This window comes from Hyposmocoma kahamanoa, unplaced genomic scaffold, assembly GCF_003589595.1.
Source record: "Hyposmocoma kahamanoa isolate Upper Pololo Valley unplaced genomic scaffold, ASM358959v1 79, whole genome shotgun sequence".
Classification (NCBI taxonomy): domain Eukaryota; kingdom Metazoa; phylum Arthropoda; class Insecta; order Lepidoptera; family Cosmopterigidae; genus Hyposmocoma; species Hyposmocoma kahamanoa.
Genome location: NW_020653993.1, coordinates 10,012,104 through 10,033,402, shown reverse-complemented (window position 1 = coordinate 10,033,402; position 21,299 = coordinate 10,012,104). Strand labels below are relative to the sequence as shown.

General features: G+C 36.7%; 1 protein-coding gene across 1 annotated transcript in view; it reads left to right on the top strand.

Moving 5' to 3' along the window:
• Positions 1-4,265: 4,265 nt before the first annotated feature.
• LOC113233658 (protein enabled) overlaps positions 4,266-21,299 on the top strand; it is a 43,618-nt gene continuing 26,584 nt past the window's right edge. Inside the window, exon 1 of the mRNA XM_026468829.1 lies at positions 4,266-5,245. Within this exon, the coding sequence (XP_026324614.1) occupies positions 4,734-5,245 (512 nt within the window). The 5' untranslated portion in view covers positions 4,266-4,733. The remainder of the gene's footprint in view (positions 5,246-21,299) is intronic.

Below are 21,299 nucleotides of genomic sequence, written 5' to 3'. Positions count from 1 at the left end.
CGATGATGACCATATCGTTTTATTTCGATAAAGCAAAGTAAGTTTTCTTACAAAATAAAATAAATTATAGTCACGATGCGCTAACAGTTACATGCATACTATTTTTAATTATTCTTACAATCAGGTTACAAAAAGAATGATTAAATTTGTTACAATATATCAAAAACAGACAATATTTGTTTCAATCGTAACATTAAGTAAAAATTACAGTGTATAAAGTAGATAGAACCTAAAATGACAGAGATAAAAATATTAATCCATAGAGATTTACACCATATAATCGATAAATCGGATTGGCTATTGGGAATCTCGCGATAATACTAGTGTAGGTATTAATCTTAAATGCGATTCGTTTTCTTTTGTTTTGAGCTTTGCGTGATGTTTTTGGACTAATTGTTCAAATTTCGTTTCGTTGTTGATTTTATGCTTTTTTGTTGACATTTTGTTTGGTTGATGTTGCTTTTTTAAATTGTTGTGTAGTTTTTTTAGTAACTGAATAACATAATAATTGAATGCTTTTTATTTTGTTTATTGTCTGTTCTTAAACTATACTTTCTAAATCAATTCTCTTCGTTATAGACTATTTCAATAAGATATTTAAATCGATGTTATTACATTCGATTTTACATCACTACATCTTTAGAAACTTCAAATCTCAAACATCACTGTACCCATTCGTATGAAATGTATTATAATAATGTTATTTAATAAACGTAAAAAAAAGTGTTACTCCCGTGACGTACTAGACATGGCAATATTCTTCAAGAGAAGCCAGAAATTTAAAAATTATCTTGTCGTAAGTTAAGATCCACCTTATTTTATAGTATTTTTCTTTTTTATTGTTATTCTTTTCAGTAACTACATAAATTCATCTTAAATTAATTTAAATATTGTTCCGGGTCCGAGACCTGGTGTCCCAAGACACAGGGTTTACCTACATACTTTGGGCACCAGTGTCCCGTTAAGTTCTCACTTGAATGTATTTTTAAAATTTTATGTGAATGGGAGAGAATAAAATGATGGTTATTATTATTAAGGACGACCACATAATATGGGCGCAACGCCATGATGGTTTATTTGTCTTTGGTGACTGAAAACAACAAAATGGCCTCTATGAACTATCAAAAATCTACCCGTCCTTAATGGAAAGCCCTTTATAAGTTAGTAGTGGTAATTGATACATAAATGACGCGTCTTGATGATTCATATTATCGATTGATAAACGAGTCATTTGTTCCTTTAATGGCTTACGTATTACTATTAAACAATATAGTGATTACTGTATCAGTATTCATCTTAATGGTATGATCGTATTAGGCAGGTACGAGGGGCGGCTTTCAATTAAACCTTTAATTGGTACCCTTGGATAATAAAGCCCCATCAAAAGTGCTTTTATCACTTGAAAGTTCTAGTAGCAGTAGAGCTCCTTGTGGAAGAGTTCGTCCAGGGAAGTACTGCCACCTTTCCTATTTCTGCCGCCAAGCAGTAGTGTGCGCATTACTGCGTTCCGATTTTTGAAATCTACAGACACATGGGACTTGTCAACTTCATGTCTCAGGGTGAGCAGTGCAGTTGCAGTATGCGTTCTTATAGTAAACTTCATATAGTTGAATTTAGTGTATTCTTGACCCGGTACTACGTAATGCTGGATATTCCGTATTGGTAATTCCTTGGCTTCATATTCAGAATGATATTGGCTAAGAAAAAAGCTGCTTTCAACTGCAAAACAATTAAAAATATAAATATCAAACTTAGAACATACTTAAGCCACAAACATACCCAACAGAGCGTGACATGACCGAGATAGTTCAACAAATATGTAAGGATCGCGATGATTGGTCGGCAACTGGTCCGAGAATCCTAACTACACATACCGTTTCAAATTAACGGTTACGCACTAATGCTAGTAAAATTGCAAATGGACTTTGTCAAAGAGCTGATTGTTGTCGATAGAATACAATAATTTATTTCATATTCTTGTTATAATTATTAAAATACGAAGGATAATATGACTGTCACTAATGTACACAATTATAATTAATATAAAACAAAATAGTATAACTAAAAATAAACGAAAAATATTGTCGCAATACAACAACATCAATTAAGAATAAAATTACAATTTCTCTGAAAAAAAAACAATGATCACTTTGGAGAGGATTTTAGCTAACAACTTTATATCAGTGTTTATTGATAATATTAATTAAGAAGAGTAATGTGTGTTCGAGGATGTGTGCGTGTACGAAGAACCACACACGCGTGGTCCTTGCTAACCTACTTCAACAAATGAGGAGGATTTTTTTGTGTATGTTACTCCAACCACGTAGATTGCTTAATAGTTACTACTTAACAGATACATCACTCTCGTACAAAATCGAAAGTACCTACGCTATTATGGCCTACAAAATCTGACTAATGAAATCAGCTCGCGCTCAGAGAGGTTAAAATAACGTTGCAGTCGTGAATGGAAGACTTGTATGTGCGTTTGTGCCGACGTCGGTACACACAACGGTAGGGACTTCATCGCGTAATTTTGAGCGAGTGATGGAGCCCTGCTCCTACATTAATTGTGAACTGATTTCGATAAGTCTTATTGATAAGGGGTTACGTCAGTATTGATCCCATTTAAGTTTAAAGAAGATATTGCAACTTTAAGAGTGGCAAATTGGAAGATGGATCCAGTGTATTGAATTTCACCACTTTCCATTAATCGATTTTAATAAAACTTGGCATATAGATGTAATTCCAATGAGAGTAGAATTTAGGCCCGGCGCCCACTGACTAGACGGGATGTCAAGGGATTTTAAGTGACGAATAGTTATATACCTTAAGAATATGACATTATAGTTGCAATTTCAATGATAATGATCATGGCTTAATATTAAAGCTGCGGGACGCTTTGGCAGCCTTTGGGATGCTTCGGAAAGCCGTTTGCGACTATGCACCCGCATATGCGGGGCGAAGGGAGGCACGCACGGCACGACTGGTCTGAAGAGAGACCAGATCAGACTTTACAGTGATATGTTTCACACAAAGTGTTTTTTGTGTGGTTGTTGTAAAATAATGTAATTAATTACATTTGTTGTATTTCAGAAGTGCACTTCAAGCTAATAATTGAAACCCTGTATCGCGGGTGTCATAGACGATCACAAATTACATCCAGACTCACGGGAGAAATAAATGTAGGCCATACAAATATTTCTCCCGGCCCGGGAATCAAACCTGGGACCTTTACGTGTCAGTCGGGCATAGTCGGGTGCGACTTTCATTTCGTTTATTTTTGGTAAAGTTTTTAGAGAGTAAATCAAGTCATTGTAGATCTTTGGCTGTAGATGTTCTATAAATATTCTTTATTTCCGGTTTGTCTATATGTGAATTCAAGGTATTACCCAGATTTATCAAAATATCGCACAGTTCTTGTTTATTTTCATCCTTCTTTCTCGATATATTACGTATTTCAATGTTGGTAGATTAGTATTTTCTTTCAAAGTTTTTTATTCTGTCCTCCAACATCGGTATGAATTATAAGAAGTAAAGTATATATTGCCAACGCTATAATCCCACATGGTACGTACTGTTGGTTATGTTAGTGTCTTCAGTCCATTGTTATCTATCATAGTTTTGATAATATACTTTGTTTTAAATGTCTAATCGTGAGAGGGTTTTCTTGTGTTGCTATTTGGTGTAGTAGCTAAGGCAAAGTGGATAGAGTTCAGAGATGTCGCGTCTTCGAATTCTGTTAAGACATACATATATCATCAAGACTGTCTCTCACCGGGATAAGCAGAGACTATACACCTCAATCTGCTACGCTCCTGGCAAACCTCTTTCGCTTCCTCCACTCCCATCAGTTTTTTTAAAATAAATAATAGACACACGCTGGGCCACATTCGATATCCGATCTCATTCGATTCGATGAAGGAGATATGCATACTACTTTCTTCTTTTTCGCCCTTTTGCATCCTGAATAATAATTTATGAGAAGATATTATAAGAAGTGTTAGTATAAAACCTTTTGACGTTATGGAATTGGTCTCTAATAGTTGTGTACAATTTTATTTATAATAGCGGTAAAAGTAAACCCTGTCGGCATTTCCTATAAAACATTTATACGCCTTTTACGAAAGAATAAGGCGAATTGAAATTTTCTAATTTCCCTTTCGCGAAAGGTCATTGTCGACAATAAAGAGCGATACCTTTCTTTGTCGTTTACCTTTCTCTGTGCAGCACCGTAGCTCCTGGTTTTGTAAACCGTGGGTTTTCTCAGCCGCGTCATTCGTTCGTCGGCCGCCGGCGCGTACGCAGCGTTCGCGCGCGCCTTTTAAAATTTTTAATTCGTTTCGCTATCTTTTTTCTTTAATCCTTAATTGCGCGTTTGTGAGATAAACCTATTTTGAAATTATAATAGTCCGCCGGTGTTGCTCTAGTCACTAGAGTCTAGTGTTTTTTTAGACAATTAATACAGTTTTTCCATGGATTTTTTCAAGTGTAGTTTAACAAGTGATTCTTTGAAGTTTATCTATAGTGATAGCTGACTTCAATATGCAATGATAAAACCGATTTCTTTTTGTAAATATATATTTTATGCCATAAACTGAATTACGATTTCGTTTCCTGATCTTTACGAAATCGGTAAATAATTGTCTGACATGTTATTATAATTACCAAGCTATGAGAACATATCCATCAATAAATTTATACTCAACAGTGCGCAGTGACATAGATCTTAAACAATGCGTCGGCAAAAGTTAATAGTCGACCCCGATCTAGGAGATCTGGAAGAGATGTTAGCTAACGTACAATCGCAACTGGAAAACGAAATCGACGAATCGAAAATGCCGTCAATAACAAATATTCAGGAGTCACCAAGAATGGTAAAGAGAACTTCTTCATTCAACAAGTGCAATACGCTGGAGTTCAACCGCCGACCGGCGCCCAGACCCCCTTTGAGCAGAATATACAGCGAGGTCAATTCCGGAAGTCAGAGTTTGGAATACCGTAATGGAGATTACAGAGATCTGTCCCAAGCTAATGGGAAATTGAGGGGCTCACAATCGAGTTTGAAAGATGAGATGGGGTCACAGAGTTCATTTCAATCGTTCAGATCGGAGCCGGCGCAGCGGCTGTCGATCTTGAGTTTGCCTGATTCGAGGAGTTCGAAGTCTCTGAATGGAAGAGGGAAGACTGCGACTCTGCCGAGGGGTTATGGTGCCAGTAAGAAGGAGTGGGAGGAATACTGGGCTCAGTAAGTACCTAGATATAAGAGTTTCTTTTTTTACAGAAGACACCTGTACTTTATGCGTAAGATTTAAACTTTATGTCACTTACGATAAGAATGCTCCAAAATGGTAGAAGTTATGCGTGGTATTTGGCTGCTTTTCTAATAATAATCACAGTGCAGAGTACTAAAGTCGACCCCAAAGACTCGTGGAATTACATCTATTTGCCAGGTTTTTGAAATCTGTTACCGGAAAGTGCGCGAAACCGGAATCGTCCCCTAGTTGTCAGCCTTAGAGGTGGAATATTTTATTGAAATTTAAATGGGACCCTAGCTATCCTCTTTTCAACAAAAAAGAAATCATCAAAATCGGTTCACAAATGCCAGAGTTATCGCGTATCATACATACATACATACATACATACATATAATCTAATTAAGAACCTCCTCCTTTTTTTAGTTGATTAAATAAAATAGAATAATAATAAATATTCGAGAACATGACGTTGATCCGATCCCAAAGTAAGTAGCTAAAGCACTTGTGTTATGGAAATCGGAAACAACGACGGTATCACAAACACCCAGACCCGAGACAATATAGAAAAATTGGTTTTTCTACTTAGACCCGGCCGGGGATCGAGTCTGGGACCTTAGTGATGGCGACACCAAGAAAACCGGTGTACAAACCACTCGACCGAAATAGTATTAGTATTATAATCGGAATGTGCGAAATTTCATTATCATACCAAATTTTCCATTGGATAAAATAAACAACGTTGGGCCGATTCTTTTAAATTATCTTCCAGACCAATTAGGTGTTTTTCAGACAGGTCTTTATTATAGAAAACCATCGATTTGTCAGACGTGTTTATTATCCAACTCTAAACAGAAGTTCACAATTCGACTGTATATTTTTATGTGTGTATATTACACGATTACTACTCCTACTTTTGTCAACCTATTTCGATGATTCTTTTTTTTGTTAGAAAGGGATTATCAGTGTTCCTATTCAAATGTAGTGTTCCTATTCAAATTCAGGGAGACAAATTACAACTTTTTGTGAATCGTTTCAAAATAAAACTTAGCTATTACAACAGTGTTGTATTAATTAAATCTAGTAGTCTTAAGTAGGTCTTTCAACGACTAAAAAGTCGTTGAAAGACCAAGTACAAAGACACGACGCAAGCACATAGAAAAATTCGTGAGGTCCGTTGGTTCGTTCCGTTGCTTAGTTGGTATAGCGTCTGACACGGTATGCAAGAAGACGTCGGTTCGAATCCGACCGGATCGAAGGAATTTTTTCTGAGTGTTCAATCTTTGTATTCATAATTATAACAGTGTTGTAACTCAAAATTGTGGAATTAACAAAAGACAATTTGAAAATTTAAGAATAAAATACTAAATGGATCTTTTTGCAAATAATGAGATTATTTTTATTCATACATAGTACTTAATCATCCATTTATACCAGAATTTACATATATATTGATTTCATTTAGTATTTTTATTTTCAAATCGTGTTTTCACAATTCCAGGAACTTTTATATTATTACCAGGTCATTTTTTTTTTCATAAATACCTTAATAATATTATTGTCCCTGTACTTTGAGGAAACCCGTGCGCAAAAGTTGAGTGTTATGTGGGTTAATTTCGGTACATAACTGTAAACATACACGTGTGTCATCAGTCCTTGGAAGGAAAACCGTGGTCAACATTGTTTGATTGTATTATTTCCCCAATTCCCCACACGTAACAATACTCAAACCCCCAAATGAGTTGTTTTACAACTCCATTCCCCACAAAATCTCCAATCAAATTTGTGATTCCCCAGATATTTTCTTAAGTAGCCTAAAATCGCCTTTTCCTATCTCACACATAGGCTAAATATCGCCGAGTCGCCGATCACGTTTTTAGTCGCGCGACCCGTCGAAGTATCCTGAATAGCGAAAAATCGACTAATCTAATATATAAATCTAAGTGACAAAATATATTTTTTAAATATCATAAAAAACCATAACCCGGTTTTAGAAAATTGAAATTGTTTAATGATATTTCACTTATGCATCGTTAGGGTAAGCTCCGATAAGCCGAACACGTTAACTAATTTTAACTGTAAGAAATGAAACTATTTTTCCGGATTTAAATCGCGTATCTTTGTTTTTTCAAATAAACCGACGTTTCGGGCCCTTTACAGGTAAACCTGCACCTGTACAGGGCCCGAAACATTTAAATCCGGAAAAATACTTTCATTTCCTATGTGTAACAATCGCGAAAACCTAAGAACTCGACAATTTTAACTGTTTTTAAAAAATAATTTTGTACTCTATCGTTTGCTATTTAAAATGGATGTTTGATCATTTGTCGCTTAACCGCGTTTTAGTTAGTGTTACGAAAATTAAATCTTAGAATTAGGATCCCCTCCAGTAAGGATTTGTAAAACATGCCATCTACTCGGAACCAAATAGTAGATTAGAGGGTCTAGAGGTATCTTAGTGCATAGAATTTGTTTTTACTGATACCACACATGTCACGAACAAGTCGTGTGCACCGGTCCATATCACTTGCAGTTCTACTCAGAGCTTTAAATCCTGATCTGAGGGGCACTGCCACCGCGCCCGTCGCCCTGACACATAAATTGACAAGTCCCTGTAATTTCGTGCATCCAATTCTAGATTGTACAGTCTAGAAAACTCGTACCTACTTCAGATGTCGCTTGTTCACTATTTCCGATTTGAATTCAAGAAAATACGATAAAATGATCCCTGTGACATTTCGGATCGTCATTCGGAATTTGTACGAATGGAACATATTGGGCAAACGCTCTTATCCTACAAAACCGGAACGCACTAATGCTCGCATTACCGCTTGGCGGCTGAAATAGGTAAGATAGAAGTACTTTCCTGGACGATCTTTTTCACAAGGCGCTCTACTGCTACTAAATTATAACTAGAGAGATTTTTAGAGCTCCTTGTGAAAGAGTTCGTCCAGGGTAGTACTGCCAGTTTACCTATTTCTGCCGCCAAGCAGTAATGTTAGCATTACTGTGTTCCGGTTTTGAACTTATGTCTCACCCTGACGGGCGCAGTAGTAGTGCCCCTCAAATCTTCGCAATTTAAAGCTCTGAGTGGCATTGCAACTGTTATGGACAGGCGTGTAGCTTACCATCACGCGCACGACATGTTTGTTATTAAAAAGAAGTGTTGTGTTGGGTGCCAAAATATGTGTACATAAATCTGTAATTCCGTATAGACGCTTTGTAGGACGTCTTAAATAACACGAATGAAACTTTTAACAATTGAAAACCATTCCTTCAAAAAAAGAAATAAATATCTCAATTTTTTTACATCGTCTCGGTTTTCACTAAACAATGCACTTTAAACTGCTCAGTGATTGTAACAAAAGGAGAGAACAAGAAATAATTAACAAAAAGTAACGGTCCGTCGCCATTGTTATTTCTACTAAGATGCATTGAAAATGACCACACCGCAGTTTGTAAAAGAGATTTAAAAAGAGTGAAAGTTCTGTACAAAAAGACACTTTAAAATTATAAGCCTAGATGATAAATTAGAGGATCTGTAGCAACAGTAGAGCTCCTTGTAAAAGAGTACGTCCAGGGAAGTACTGCCACCTTACCTATTTCTGCCGTCACGCAGTAATGTGAGCATTACCTCGACGATCTCTTTCACAAAGACCTCTACTGTAGTCGGGTCAATGTAGAAAAACCAACTTTTCTATATTGTCTCGGGTCTGGGTGTTTGTGGTACCGTCGTTGTTTCCGATTTCCATAACACAAATGCTTTAATTATTAATACAAAGATCGAATACTCAAAAAATATTCTTACGATCCGGCCGGATTCGAACCGACATCTTCTAGCGTACCGTGCCAGACGTTATACCAACTAAGCAACGGAACGACCGGACCTCACGAATTTGTCAAAGTGCTTGTTGTCGTGTCTTTGTATTTGTTTTTTCAACGCGTATAGTGTTATAGCGTCTGGCATGGTATGCTAGAAGACGTCGGTTCGAACCCGGAATTTCTTCTGCGTGTTCGATCTTTGTATTAATAATTATAACAAACCAGTCATTGACTTACAAATAAATGGACGACGGGTCTAATACACAAACCACGAAAAAAATGTTCCAAGTCAACCTATTTAAACGTAGTGACATGTAAAGGAATATGAAAAAGCTAAAACGTTGAATTTAAATTGTAATGTCATCGCAGTACTGTCTAAATTTGCTTGCTTCGCTGTCAGTCGAACAAACGAAGACTAAAGCGTGAATGACGCTCTGTATACGATTTTAACGCCCTATAAGTTCGGACACTTTTTAGCGCGGACCCGACGTCCATATAATTGTAAGTCAATGAAACCAGTAATTTCACAAAAAATAATTGAATATCAATTCAATAAAAATTTAAAATACTAATGCTTTAGTTACTTACTTTGGGATCGGAGCAACGTATGTGATATTGTATTCCACAACGGATCTACATATTTGTCATAAATTTATTTCAGTATTCGGAATTTCGATGCGAGATTCCAATAATTCTTTCACTTCCTTGAATGACTCATATATACGTATCATGTTATTTAAGTAACTTATTTTTAATTAAGATTTTCGAGAATCATTTGTCATTTAAGTCTAAATAGGGACTATAATAACGCCGAAATCACTTCCTGTTCTTAATCTCAAATAGATTTCGCATATCTGAACATATCGGCCTTGATAACGTTTTAGCTGTGATTGGACAATTTTCAAACAGATATATAAATAAAAATTCGCGAGTTTTATTTATTTTCTTTGTTGTTAATGGATACAATTACTTGTAGGGCTGGTACGACAGGGCGCGACTTGTGCGAGAGGGACATAAAGTGCGTGATCTCTGTTCGAAAACATAAGTATCTCGCGCTTTTTGTCGCTATCCCTCAAGTTGCATTCTGTCGTGCAAACCCTACCGCTGGCTGCAGAAAAGACCCAGTTTGTCACCCTTAGAGGTGTATTATTTTCGTCTTTCCAACAAAAATAGAATCATCAACATGGGATCACAAATTTTTTGAAGCGAGTTTAAAAATAAATGTTTTTATATAAAATTGATCATTTTTTAATTCATTGTCTAATAAAATTGCACGAACCGATACACCTTGGAGAGGGAAGTGATTTTAAGGTCGAAGTTTCTCATTGCAACATCTTCAAATGCAGACTACGTTTCCGCATCAGGAAAACGATAATTACTTATTAACACTAGTGTTTCTTTTTATAATACCGGCAAACTACCAAATGACTAATCCTTGATCCGAGATATACACACTCCAAAATTATTATTATTATTCACATCTATTTTAGACTCTCGCCTCACCCATGGCCTAAAAGATTTTATTGTTATAACTATAATGAAATTGCATGTCATGAAATTAAATTCAAATTTTCTGTTTTTTACCGTGCATGTTACTAACACATATAGACTTATTTATTTGTCTGATAATATATATTTTTTTAATTTAAACACTTAGACGGTATATCTATCGTGACCATTAATTGTTTCCCTCAAAGCCGGACGCCTGTAAATTTATTGGTGTTTTAAAAATAAAACACACCTTTATTATAGTTACAAAATGTTTAATAATAAAAAGATTAAAAAAAGAACTGAAAATGTGTAATTATCAAAAATTTAAAAAAAGTAGTAGTAATGTTATGTAGTCTGCTGGGCTAGCTTTATATATTTTTCGTTTTAGCGCCATTTTTTTATATTTTATTTACGTGTGTTCTGTTTTGTCAAAACGGGATATTTTTAAGTATTTTGACCCTCAAAATATTTAGTAATTCATAACGAGTCGTATTTCGAAATAATTCTCAATCGCGCATCGCTAGTAGGGGGTTGAAAATTTCGTTTCGCTTATTTCAGACATGTTAAAACAATTATGCTAAAAATGTCAGTTACGTTAGTTATCATAAGCAAGGCAGAACTATTACGCCACAGAGGAAACTTAGAAAAATAAAATTTATTGTAATTATTAATACAAAGACCGAAAACTTAGGGTCGTATTCCAGAACTCTACTCAATACTCAAGTCAGGACTTGAGCTTTGCAGTGAGCACTGAAAATCATACTCAAGTCCTTGCCATTAGGGTCGTATTTCCAGTGCTTGAAATCATACTCAAGTCTGCTCAAGTCCTGACTTGATCATTGAGTAGAGTTCTGGAATACGACTCTAAGAACAAATTCCTTCGATCCGGCCGGATTCAAGCCGACGTCTCCAAGTGGACGCTGTGCCAACTAAGCCACGGAACGAACCAGTGGACCTCACGAATTTTTCTATGTGCTTTTTGTCTAATCTTTGTATTTAGTTTACAACGACTTTTTAGCCGTAGCTCCATCTATGAGAAATCTATGAAAGTATTTCGTCACCAAGTTAATTACATTTACAGCAACCAGTCCTGGCTAGAGATGTCGCTATTAACTGTAATTAAATTTTTATTGAATGTCAGAATGCTTCATCATCAATTATTTTTTGTGAAATTACACCTAATAATAATAAAATTTATTTATATATACCCTATGATCATTGCCCAACTTTCAAAAAAGCATCCGTAGACATTATGTTGATGGTTCAAAATCTCTACACAGTTTAGATTGTGCAGTTAAAATCGTGATTGTTAGTTGTAATAGTAAATTACCGTTACTGCTATACGATTATGAGTTTTATGACTTAATGACCTATTGAAAAGAAAAACTTTCTTTGTTATTATAATGAGTATTTTGGTGAAGTGAATTGCTCTATCTAACTAAAATACTTTTATGATATTTCTATTATCAACTCTCCTCTAATTTGAAAGCCGGTATGACGTTGGGAGATAATTTATAAATCCAAGTACATTTCCGAAATCCATTTTGAAAATCAGAACTTTAAATATAATTCCAAAACGTTTCTTCTAAAACATTCTTCGAATCTAAGGCTTTCGTGGATATTCACTAAATGATTATCACTAAGTGGCCCCAATTCTTCAAATTTTCTTGAAGCGTCTCGACTCATCCGAAGAATAAAGTCCGATGTGATTATATAACGAAAAGAGCATAAGTACGTTACGAGAATAATTTCGTTATTCAAACTAAGGCCTATGTAAAGGTGTTTTTACAATTTATATATCTTGTTTCGTTTCGGAAATTATAAAATTGAACAACAGTCGATCTGACATCCACAGCGAAGAAAAACGAACGAAATGTACTATATCCTGAGAACAAGTAGTCTTGCACATAGACCTTTGTTCTACGGATGAGTCTGATCCTTGAAATTCCATTGAGACTCCACTGAAATTATAGAATTATTGCAACTATGATAATATTTGTTATTCCGTTAAAATTTAGTTGCAATGGCAGTTGAGTATTTTTTTATGACACTAAGTGACGGGGTGAACAAGCCCTGCCTACCTGGTGGTAAGCGACACGCCTGTCCATAACAGTTGCAGTGCCACTCAGAGCTTTATATCGCAAAGATTTAAGACATAAGTCGCGAAGTCCCATGTGCTTGTAATTTCACCAGCACCCTTACCTTTCATAAGGAGCTCTACTGCTACTAAATAGATGGTCAGTGCAATGGCAGTGTTCTATTCAGTGCTGGCATTTATTCAGTAACGATCAATGTTGCCTTACCATTGCATGTTTTTGCGTATTCTAAAGCAATGTTTGTAAAAAGATATCTTCATTCTAAAATTTGGACTTAAAGGGTCTTTACCTCTTAGTTACGGATATGTATATAGAAAATATAAGATGTACGAAGCTATTACAAATTTACGTCATCTTAATTTTGCCGATTGTTAGCGTAAGCACGACAAGGCGCGACTTGCGCGAGAGCGACATAAAGCGCGATATCTCATGCGAGAATAGAGTCGCGCTCTGTCGTGCTAGCCCTAACCCTACTGTTAATCTAATCAAGTTAAATTTTACGAAGGACAGTTTAAAAATCCAAATTTATTAGTTTTATGAAACTTATTACTTGTAATATAATAGTTTATAAATGCGAAAATAACGAAGAAGGGCGTAGGCTATTTATTATCACAAAAATAAATCTTGATGTAGGGTATGAATGCTTGTATGGAGATCCAATAAAACTATGAAAATTGGCGCTATATGCCAATTACGAGTAGGCTACTTGAAGTATTCTACGCAGACGAAGTCGCGCACACCAGTTAGTATAGAAAAAATTCAATAATTGCTAGATTTCAGAAGGAGGTACTATCACACTTACATGTAACAGACTTATTATGCAAATGTGAATGGTTTAAGAGGACATCCGAAGTGATAAGAATGAGAAGAAAATTATTGAAAAAAAAACAAGCTACATATATGAAAAGGGCAAGAGCATGAGCTTATGTATGTACATATGTGTATTCCTTGAAGTTTAGGCTAAAATCTGCCTATTCCGATAATTGAATCAACTACACGAAGTTGCGCATTGACAATAGTTTTTTTTAACCTATACCTACATATAGACGTACAGAAACATAATTCGTAATTTTAAACACACGTCCCACACGTGGGCAACATCTTTCGCAACTTAAAAGTGGGTGCCCGCACAGCACATCGTCAATGAACGACTTTTGTACGCGTAGGAGTATTCACGCTTACTGGAGCGAAAGTAAAAGGTCATGAGGGTTTGTAGATAAAGGTTATATGCAGCTTAGAGTAGGCAGATAGCTGTGAGACGTTAACAGTCTATACAACCTCAAACGGCTTTGATTAATTTCGCATAACAGTTCAAGTGTTGAATCAATCACGTTGGAAAAAATATAGTAAAATTGAGGATACTTATGCACTGATTAAGTATTGCGTTCTACCAGTTATGTCCTACGCAACCGAGACGTGGACATTAACAACAGGTCTCGTCCACAAATCCAAGGTCGCTCAGCGTGTGATGGAGCGAGCTACGCTTGGGGTTTCTCTGATGGATCGAATCTCTACGTTAGAGTACTTAAGTGACCGACATAGCTGGCAAAATCAGTAAGCTTAAGTGGCAGTTGGCCGGGCATGTCTGCAGGAGGGTTGATCGCCGGTGGAGCAGACTTGTTCTGGAATGGCGACCACGTCAAGGAAAACGTAGTGTGGGACGCCCTGTGTCCCTGCAAGGTGGCCGGCAGTGGCTGGATGCGGGCGGCACAAGCCCGGGAAAGTTGGCGTGCTCTAGGGGAGGCTTATGTCCAGCAGTGGATGCCTGTAAGCTGATGATGATGATGAAGTGTTTTATTGAATGTCAGGATGTTTCACCACCATGATATTCAATTATTTTTTATGAAGTTACTGGTAGCTGTAAAGGTGCCTAACTGGGTGACGAAATACTTTCATAGATTTCATAGAAAAACCAAATACAATGAACCGACAAACAAGCACATAGAAAAACTCGTGGGGTACGCAGGTTCGTTCCCTCGCTTAGTCGGCATAGCGTCTGGCATGGTTTGCTAGAAGACGACGACGGTTCGAATCCGGCCGGATCGAAGAAATTTTTCTAAGTGTTCGAAATTTATATTAATAATTACAACATATACACATACACTATACACTGATTTTCAGGTGTTTGAAAGTTCTGAGTAGCACTGTTCGCGTTACACGATACCATAAACAAGAAAAAACAAAAATAAATATAAATATAACCAAAAATAACACCACAAAACAGCATGCTAAACATTTAAAGATAATTTTCAGGTTAGTTTTCTCTACCTAATTTTGGTGACAATTGTTATTTAAATATTCTAGGATATTATCATGAAGTATTACTGAATATTTGGGTGTAGTATCCCGAAATATTATTTAATATTTCATGATAAAATACCCGAATACTTAAATAATATATTTATTATTATATAGCAGTAAGTATCCTCTGCTTACAACCAAATTTACGATTTTTCATTCTTCCCGGATAATGTTTCCAAAAATAGGATTCTCGAATTCGGATTCTAGGATCTATGCCTCAGTAATTTCATAAGTTCTTTGTTGTCCTTTTTGTTGCTTATAAAATAAATGCTGTATATGTCTGTAATAGGTAGACATATAAACTCCATACTGTAGTCCATTTCACATAGGATGAGTCCTGCGACATTTCCAATTTTGACGTTACACCCATACTATTTTTAACTAATCCCTCAATCGGGTTACAAAAAAAAAAGTAAATTTGTCATAATGTACCAAAAACAAACAATATTTGTTGCAGTTGTAACTTTAAATACGAACTACAGTACATTAAGTAGAAAAAAAATGAAATGTAAATATAAAAATAAATTACCCCGAATATTTGATGCGTTAGAACGGAATAGTTTATCCATAGAGTTTTACACCATAAAATCGATAAATCGAATTGGCTATAGTGTATCTCGCGTCACTACTCGTGTATTATTGAATGCGAGTCGTTTTCTTTTGTTTTCAGCTTTGCGTGATGTTTTTGGAGTAATTGTTCAAATTTCGTTCCGTTCCAGTTGATTTAATGCTTTGTTGTTAACTTTTTGTTTGGTTGTTGTCGATTTTCTTATTTCTTGTGTAGTTTTTTTGTAACTTAATATTATAATTGGAGCCTTTCTATTGTGTTTATTATTTGTTTTTAAATTGTTTTCTGTTAATCGATACTCTCTTCGTTACAAATTATCTCGATAAAATATTTAAATCGACTTTTTTTCATTCGATATTACATCATTACATCTCTAGAAACATCAAATCTCAAACGTCACCGGAATTATGCTATGTGAAACGAACTATGATGTAAAATTACACAGTTATCTAAGAGTATAATGTACTACTGTTGATGTGCCTTAACTATAAAATAAATATAAAATTAAATAATAAAAATTGCCACCGAAATTAGGTACAGAAAACTTGAAAATTTCTCTTAAACAACTCTGTCATTCAGCTAAAGCCCAGCCGTGTGACACTGATTTTCAATAGACCCTAGCCATACCCTAGCGGAATGAGTGATGCACGTGTGCGTTACACTTACCCAATTTTGCCACACAATTTTTCGACAACAATTCGTCAAGCCCCAAGTTCATACATGCAAGACGCAACGACAATTGTTTACATTATCCCACATGTGGCCAACATCTTTCGCGCGCAAAATCGTGGGTGACTGTATATCGTCTACCATTCTTTGCCATGTCTTATTTGTTAGGAAATCTTGGAAAGTGGGGTAATACGCACTTCATTTGCTTTTTTTATATTTCTCAGTCCTCGGGTTGCGGTCGCTTGTAAGTAACAGCAATTTTTGAGTTTGTACTCTACTATTTATTTGGAGCAAAATTACCGTTACAATTCTACCATAAGGTAATTTTCATGTAGATCGAAACGTTATAGTAGTATATGTAAGGTTATTTGTAGGATTCTAAACAACCCCGCTGGACTATATTACTAACATCATAAACTGTAGTCAATACGGGTTGGGAACTTCATACACATCATGATTTGCAGATGTGTGCAGGTTCACGATGTTTTCTCTCTTAAATTCCAAGAAACTCACGAGGTACAAGCCCGGATTCGTACCCACGACCCCCTGCTTGAGAGGCGTTAGGTCAAACCATTAGGCTTCCACGGCTACCGTTTCCCCGGAGTGTCTCTGGAGTTCAGAAGTCTTACAAGAAGTTTATCCAACTAGGCTGTAGGCGTATTTTTGGTAAATCTAACCAACACATTCACTAAAACCTGCAAGTCGTTTTGTACATAACTCAAGGTTCAAAATTTACGTAACTACAACGCGTTGGTAGCGACTGTATGCAGTTATGCAACCGTGAGTTGTTCGGAATTGACAGATTGCTGCGCAAGGTCGGGTTTGGGCCCAATTTAAATGCAGCGATACATCGTAACTCGCCGAGAAACATCCGTCGAGTAGTTTTCGTCAAAATCGTCTCTAGCCTACATACATTTGGCACTCTTGGTGTAATAAGGCCACATCTGCAAAATGACACTTTAGGACAGAGGTTTAACCTTTTGACCGCCACTGACAAAAACATGTTTCGTTCCCTAGACGCCAAGCCTACATTGTAATGTGACATGTTATGAATTTCCACCTTATATTAATTCAATTCTCTGTGCCCGAACGGTCACCATGCCGGACTGCGACCCAGAGGTTCCAGGATCGATACCCGGGCCGGGAGAAATATTTGTATGACCTACATTTATTTTTCTCGTGAGTTTGGGTGAAATTTGTGGTTGTCTATGTGTTTGTCACCCGCGACACAGGGTTTCCCTAGTGCGGGGTTATGTTGAGTGTGTTCATTATTATTAACAATAGACAAATTATTAACCGAGGTACAGAATTATCGCAACAATTTAAGAAAAATCCCTTGCTGTCCTCTCAGTGGGCATCGGTCCTAATTTCTACTCTCATTGGAATTACATCTATATGCCAAGTTTTATTAAAATCGATTAATGGAAAGTGATGAAATTCAATACACTGGATTCATCTCCCAATTTGCCACTCTTAAAGTTGGAATGTCTTCTTCAAACTTAAATGGGATCATTACTGACGTAACCCCTTTTCAACAAGACTCATCGAAATCAGTTCACAATTAATGTAGGAGCAGGGCTCCATCACTCGCTCAGCGTTTCCCTAGTGCGGGGCTATGTTAGTGTGGGCGTTATTAATTCTCCTAAGTCTAAGAAGAACATAACTGAAAATAAAATGCAGCTATGAATCCATAGTTAACTGTTGTAAAATTCAGCCAAATTGAACATCTCTTCTTTAATCTTCCCTCGATATCCTTATTGTAAAATGAAACTTCCTTAATCTGAAGTGGACTGTATATTCATATAATGTCGATCTGACTTACAAGAAACAACTAATTGTGACAAGTGAGAGTGATTGAAAAGTGATTGATTCGAATGACAATTATTGCTTATATTTATACCAGTACGGTGTCTCCCACACCGTACCGGTCCTATCAATGGGTCGCTACGCCGCTCGGCCAATCAGAGCTCCTGAATTATTCATTCTTTTCTGAACTCTAACTCTGACTGGCCAGGCGCGTACGGCCGTCCGTAACAGTTAACTATAATATATTATTATTAATATTATTTATTAATTTAAATTGTAAATTAAACGGTTACATTGACGCATTAAGGCGTCATTGGCGAATCAGCCAGGTTATCGTAAGGCGCTTTAAAGCATTCACGGCAGTCATGGGTTAAAGATTCTACGAATCAAAATTAGGATTATTGAAGCGGCACGTCAATTCATCACGGTTGCAGTGCCAGCAGTAAGTGACAAGCTTGACCCTGTTCTTGTCGTCATAAGATTTTTACTTTACCGCATACAAGTTCAAAATACAAAGACAAACAAAAGACAATACAATCGACGACACTCATAAACAGATATATGCGTTTATACGTAACTGTTAACAACAAGACGCGGATGTTCTATTTAGACGTCCCTATAGTTAACTCTATAGATAACTAACGTCACCTGCCCTTTTCAGTCGTGTACTAAACGATACTTACGACCTTGTCAGTCAATCTGTTTGTTTCTATAGACTAGAGGTTCCCAAAGTGGTCCATATCGACCACCAGGGGTCCATTCCAACCTATGAGGGGTTCATATCAGCGAAAAACAGAGAGTGATGAGATGTCAACGGATGTCCACGGGAGTGGAACCCGTTTAGGCAGGTAGTGACCAAAATGTTGATTTTCCATAATCGAAATAATCCACATTACACAGATAGAACCTGTGTAATTACATAACACTTTCTAACAAAAAATAATGTAGGCACATGAGCTTGTCAACTTATGTCCGTCACCGGGCGCAGTGGCAGTGCTTCTCGGATCTTTGTATTTTGCCTGTCGCTTACCATCAGGTGCACGACTTGCACGTGTCGTCACTTTGTATCAGAAAAAAAAACACTAATTGTTTTTTTGGAAACTTTTTCATTATACAGTTAACATATCAAAATGAGTAGCATTGTGTCAGTTGTCAAAACACATTTGAAGTTAAAAGAAAACTAATTACAAAGAGAAGGCACGTGGTCTACGAGACAAGAAAGTTTGGAAACCTCTGCTATAGACCAACTCCCAACTGGTATAACTATCTGTTTCATAAAGTGCTTTAGTCAAACCTCGCTTGTCACCGCCATAGTTTGAGTGACGACTTTATTTGTTATCAAGGTCTAGAACACAGGTCGAGATTTTTTGTTTCATGAAATTTGAAGGATGATTTTTACCATTAATATGGATGACTGAGTGTGGCGTAAGGAATCGGAGTCACGCGGCTATAGGTAGGCCTGTATTTAGGACGCTAGTAATTCTTTGCCTATGTTATCCTGGCTAAAACGATATAGAAGTATTCACGCCTTCCTCCCTTCACTGCAACGGCAGGGGTGTGAGTCTTCAACGGGGCAGATGGCACCTTGTTCGTTTGTATTATAATAATCAGTGGCAGAAATAAGAAGAGATAAAAAAACGGAACGAATTATTATCAAAACATTTCAAGCAAGTTGGGTTTTCCCAGCGACACTGACTGCAACATCAACACCGACGACAGGCGCAGGCAGAATACCGAACACACATCGATTTTCGAAAAACTATCTGCTATTTTGTAAGGCAGGCAAAGAATACACTTAATTGACGGTATGTACGACAAACACTTATGCGTGTTGATTAAATAAATAAATAAATAACGCATGCGCTGATAGGGACACATATATAGACAACCACAAATTACACCCAAACTCAGGAGAGAAATAAATGTAGACGATACAAATATTTCTCCCGGTCCTTTCTCCGGCCCGGGATTGGTCGAAACATGTGTCTGGATAGCTACAAGTGGAATGCTGTTGCCTCTGCTTGCCCCATGGAAATAAGGCGTGAAGTATAATATTTTGATGATATCTTTTTTTATATAATATCAAGTGACCGGATGAACAAGTCATGCGGCTGTTGGTAAGCTACACATCTGTCCATAACAGTTGCAGTGCCACTCAGAGCTAAAATCGCAAAGATCTGAGTCACCCTGAGACAAGTTGATGTTTTTTTTTTTATACATGACAGGCAAATGACTCCACTCCACCTGATGTTAAGTGGAAAGTGGTATCCAAACGCGAAGGAACCTAGTGCAGCCCTCAATGGAACCCTCACTGCACTAGCCACCTCCACCCTGCCTGCCTACAATATGCCTGTGCCTCTAATTTCACCAGCACCCTTAACCCTTCAACACCGGAACACAGTAATGCTAACGACGAACAAGGCGCTCTACTGCTACTGAAAATCTCATATATTAAAATTTATTAAGCCAATATCAACACAATCAACCACTTAATGTATATACAAATCACTCGGAAGGTCAGACAGGACGCGCCGAGGTCGCCGACATTTAGAATTAAGCAGTCTGTTAAACCAAGTTAGTGTGACTAGATCAAATAGGCAGGATTTATGTCTAGTTGGTCTGTTATTTAGGTCTGTGGAAGAGTTCTTATGAGTAAGAAACTCGAGGGTTTTGTCTTGTAAATAGGCATTAAATCTATTGTTTACAATATTTATTGTACTGTACTATAAATATGGACTTTCATAGTTTTATTGGTTCTCCGTACAAATTTTCATCCTCTATTTTACCTCAATTAAGATTTATTTTTGTGACAAAAAAGCCTATGTCATTGTTCTAAATCCCATCTATCTCTATACTAAAATTCATGAATATTGGTTCAGGTATGCATATCAACGTGAAACATACCTCGTTCTTTTCTACATAAGTTTTGATTATTATGACCCTCCCTAGCGACTCTAATGCTCTGGCCACACAGAGGTGGGCCGCCGCGTTTTTTAGCGTGTCAGGGTTCATATGAACTCGTACATTACAAAAATTACCGCGCTCGGGTCGCTTCCGCAGCCTCTGTGTGGCCTGAGCATTAGAGTATACGAAAAGGACACTATATCCTGAGTAGAGACCTTAGTAAGAAGCACGCTTTTTGAAGGAAAATACAGTGATGAAACCTCAATCAAATCAAAGTCAAACTATCATTTATTCCATTGGTAAAATTTTTACTCTTGAAAACGTCATTTTTTAAGCTACTGCTCGTTCACTACTCTGACCTCCCTGAGAAGAACGAGCAAGAAACTCTAG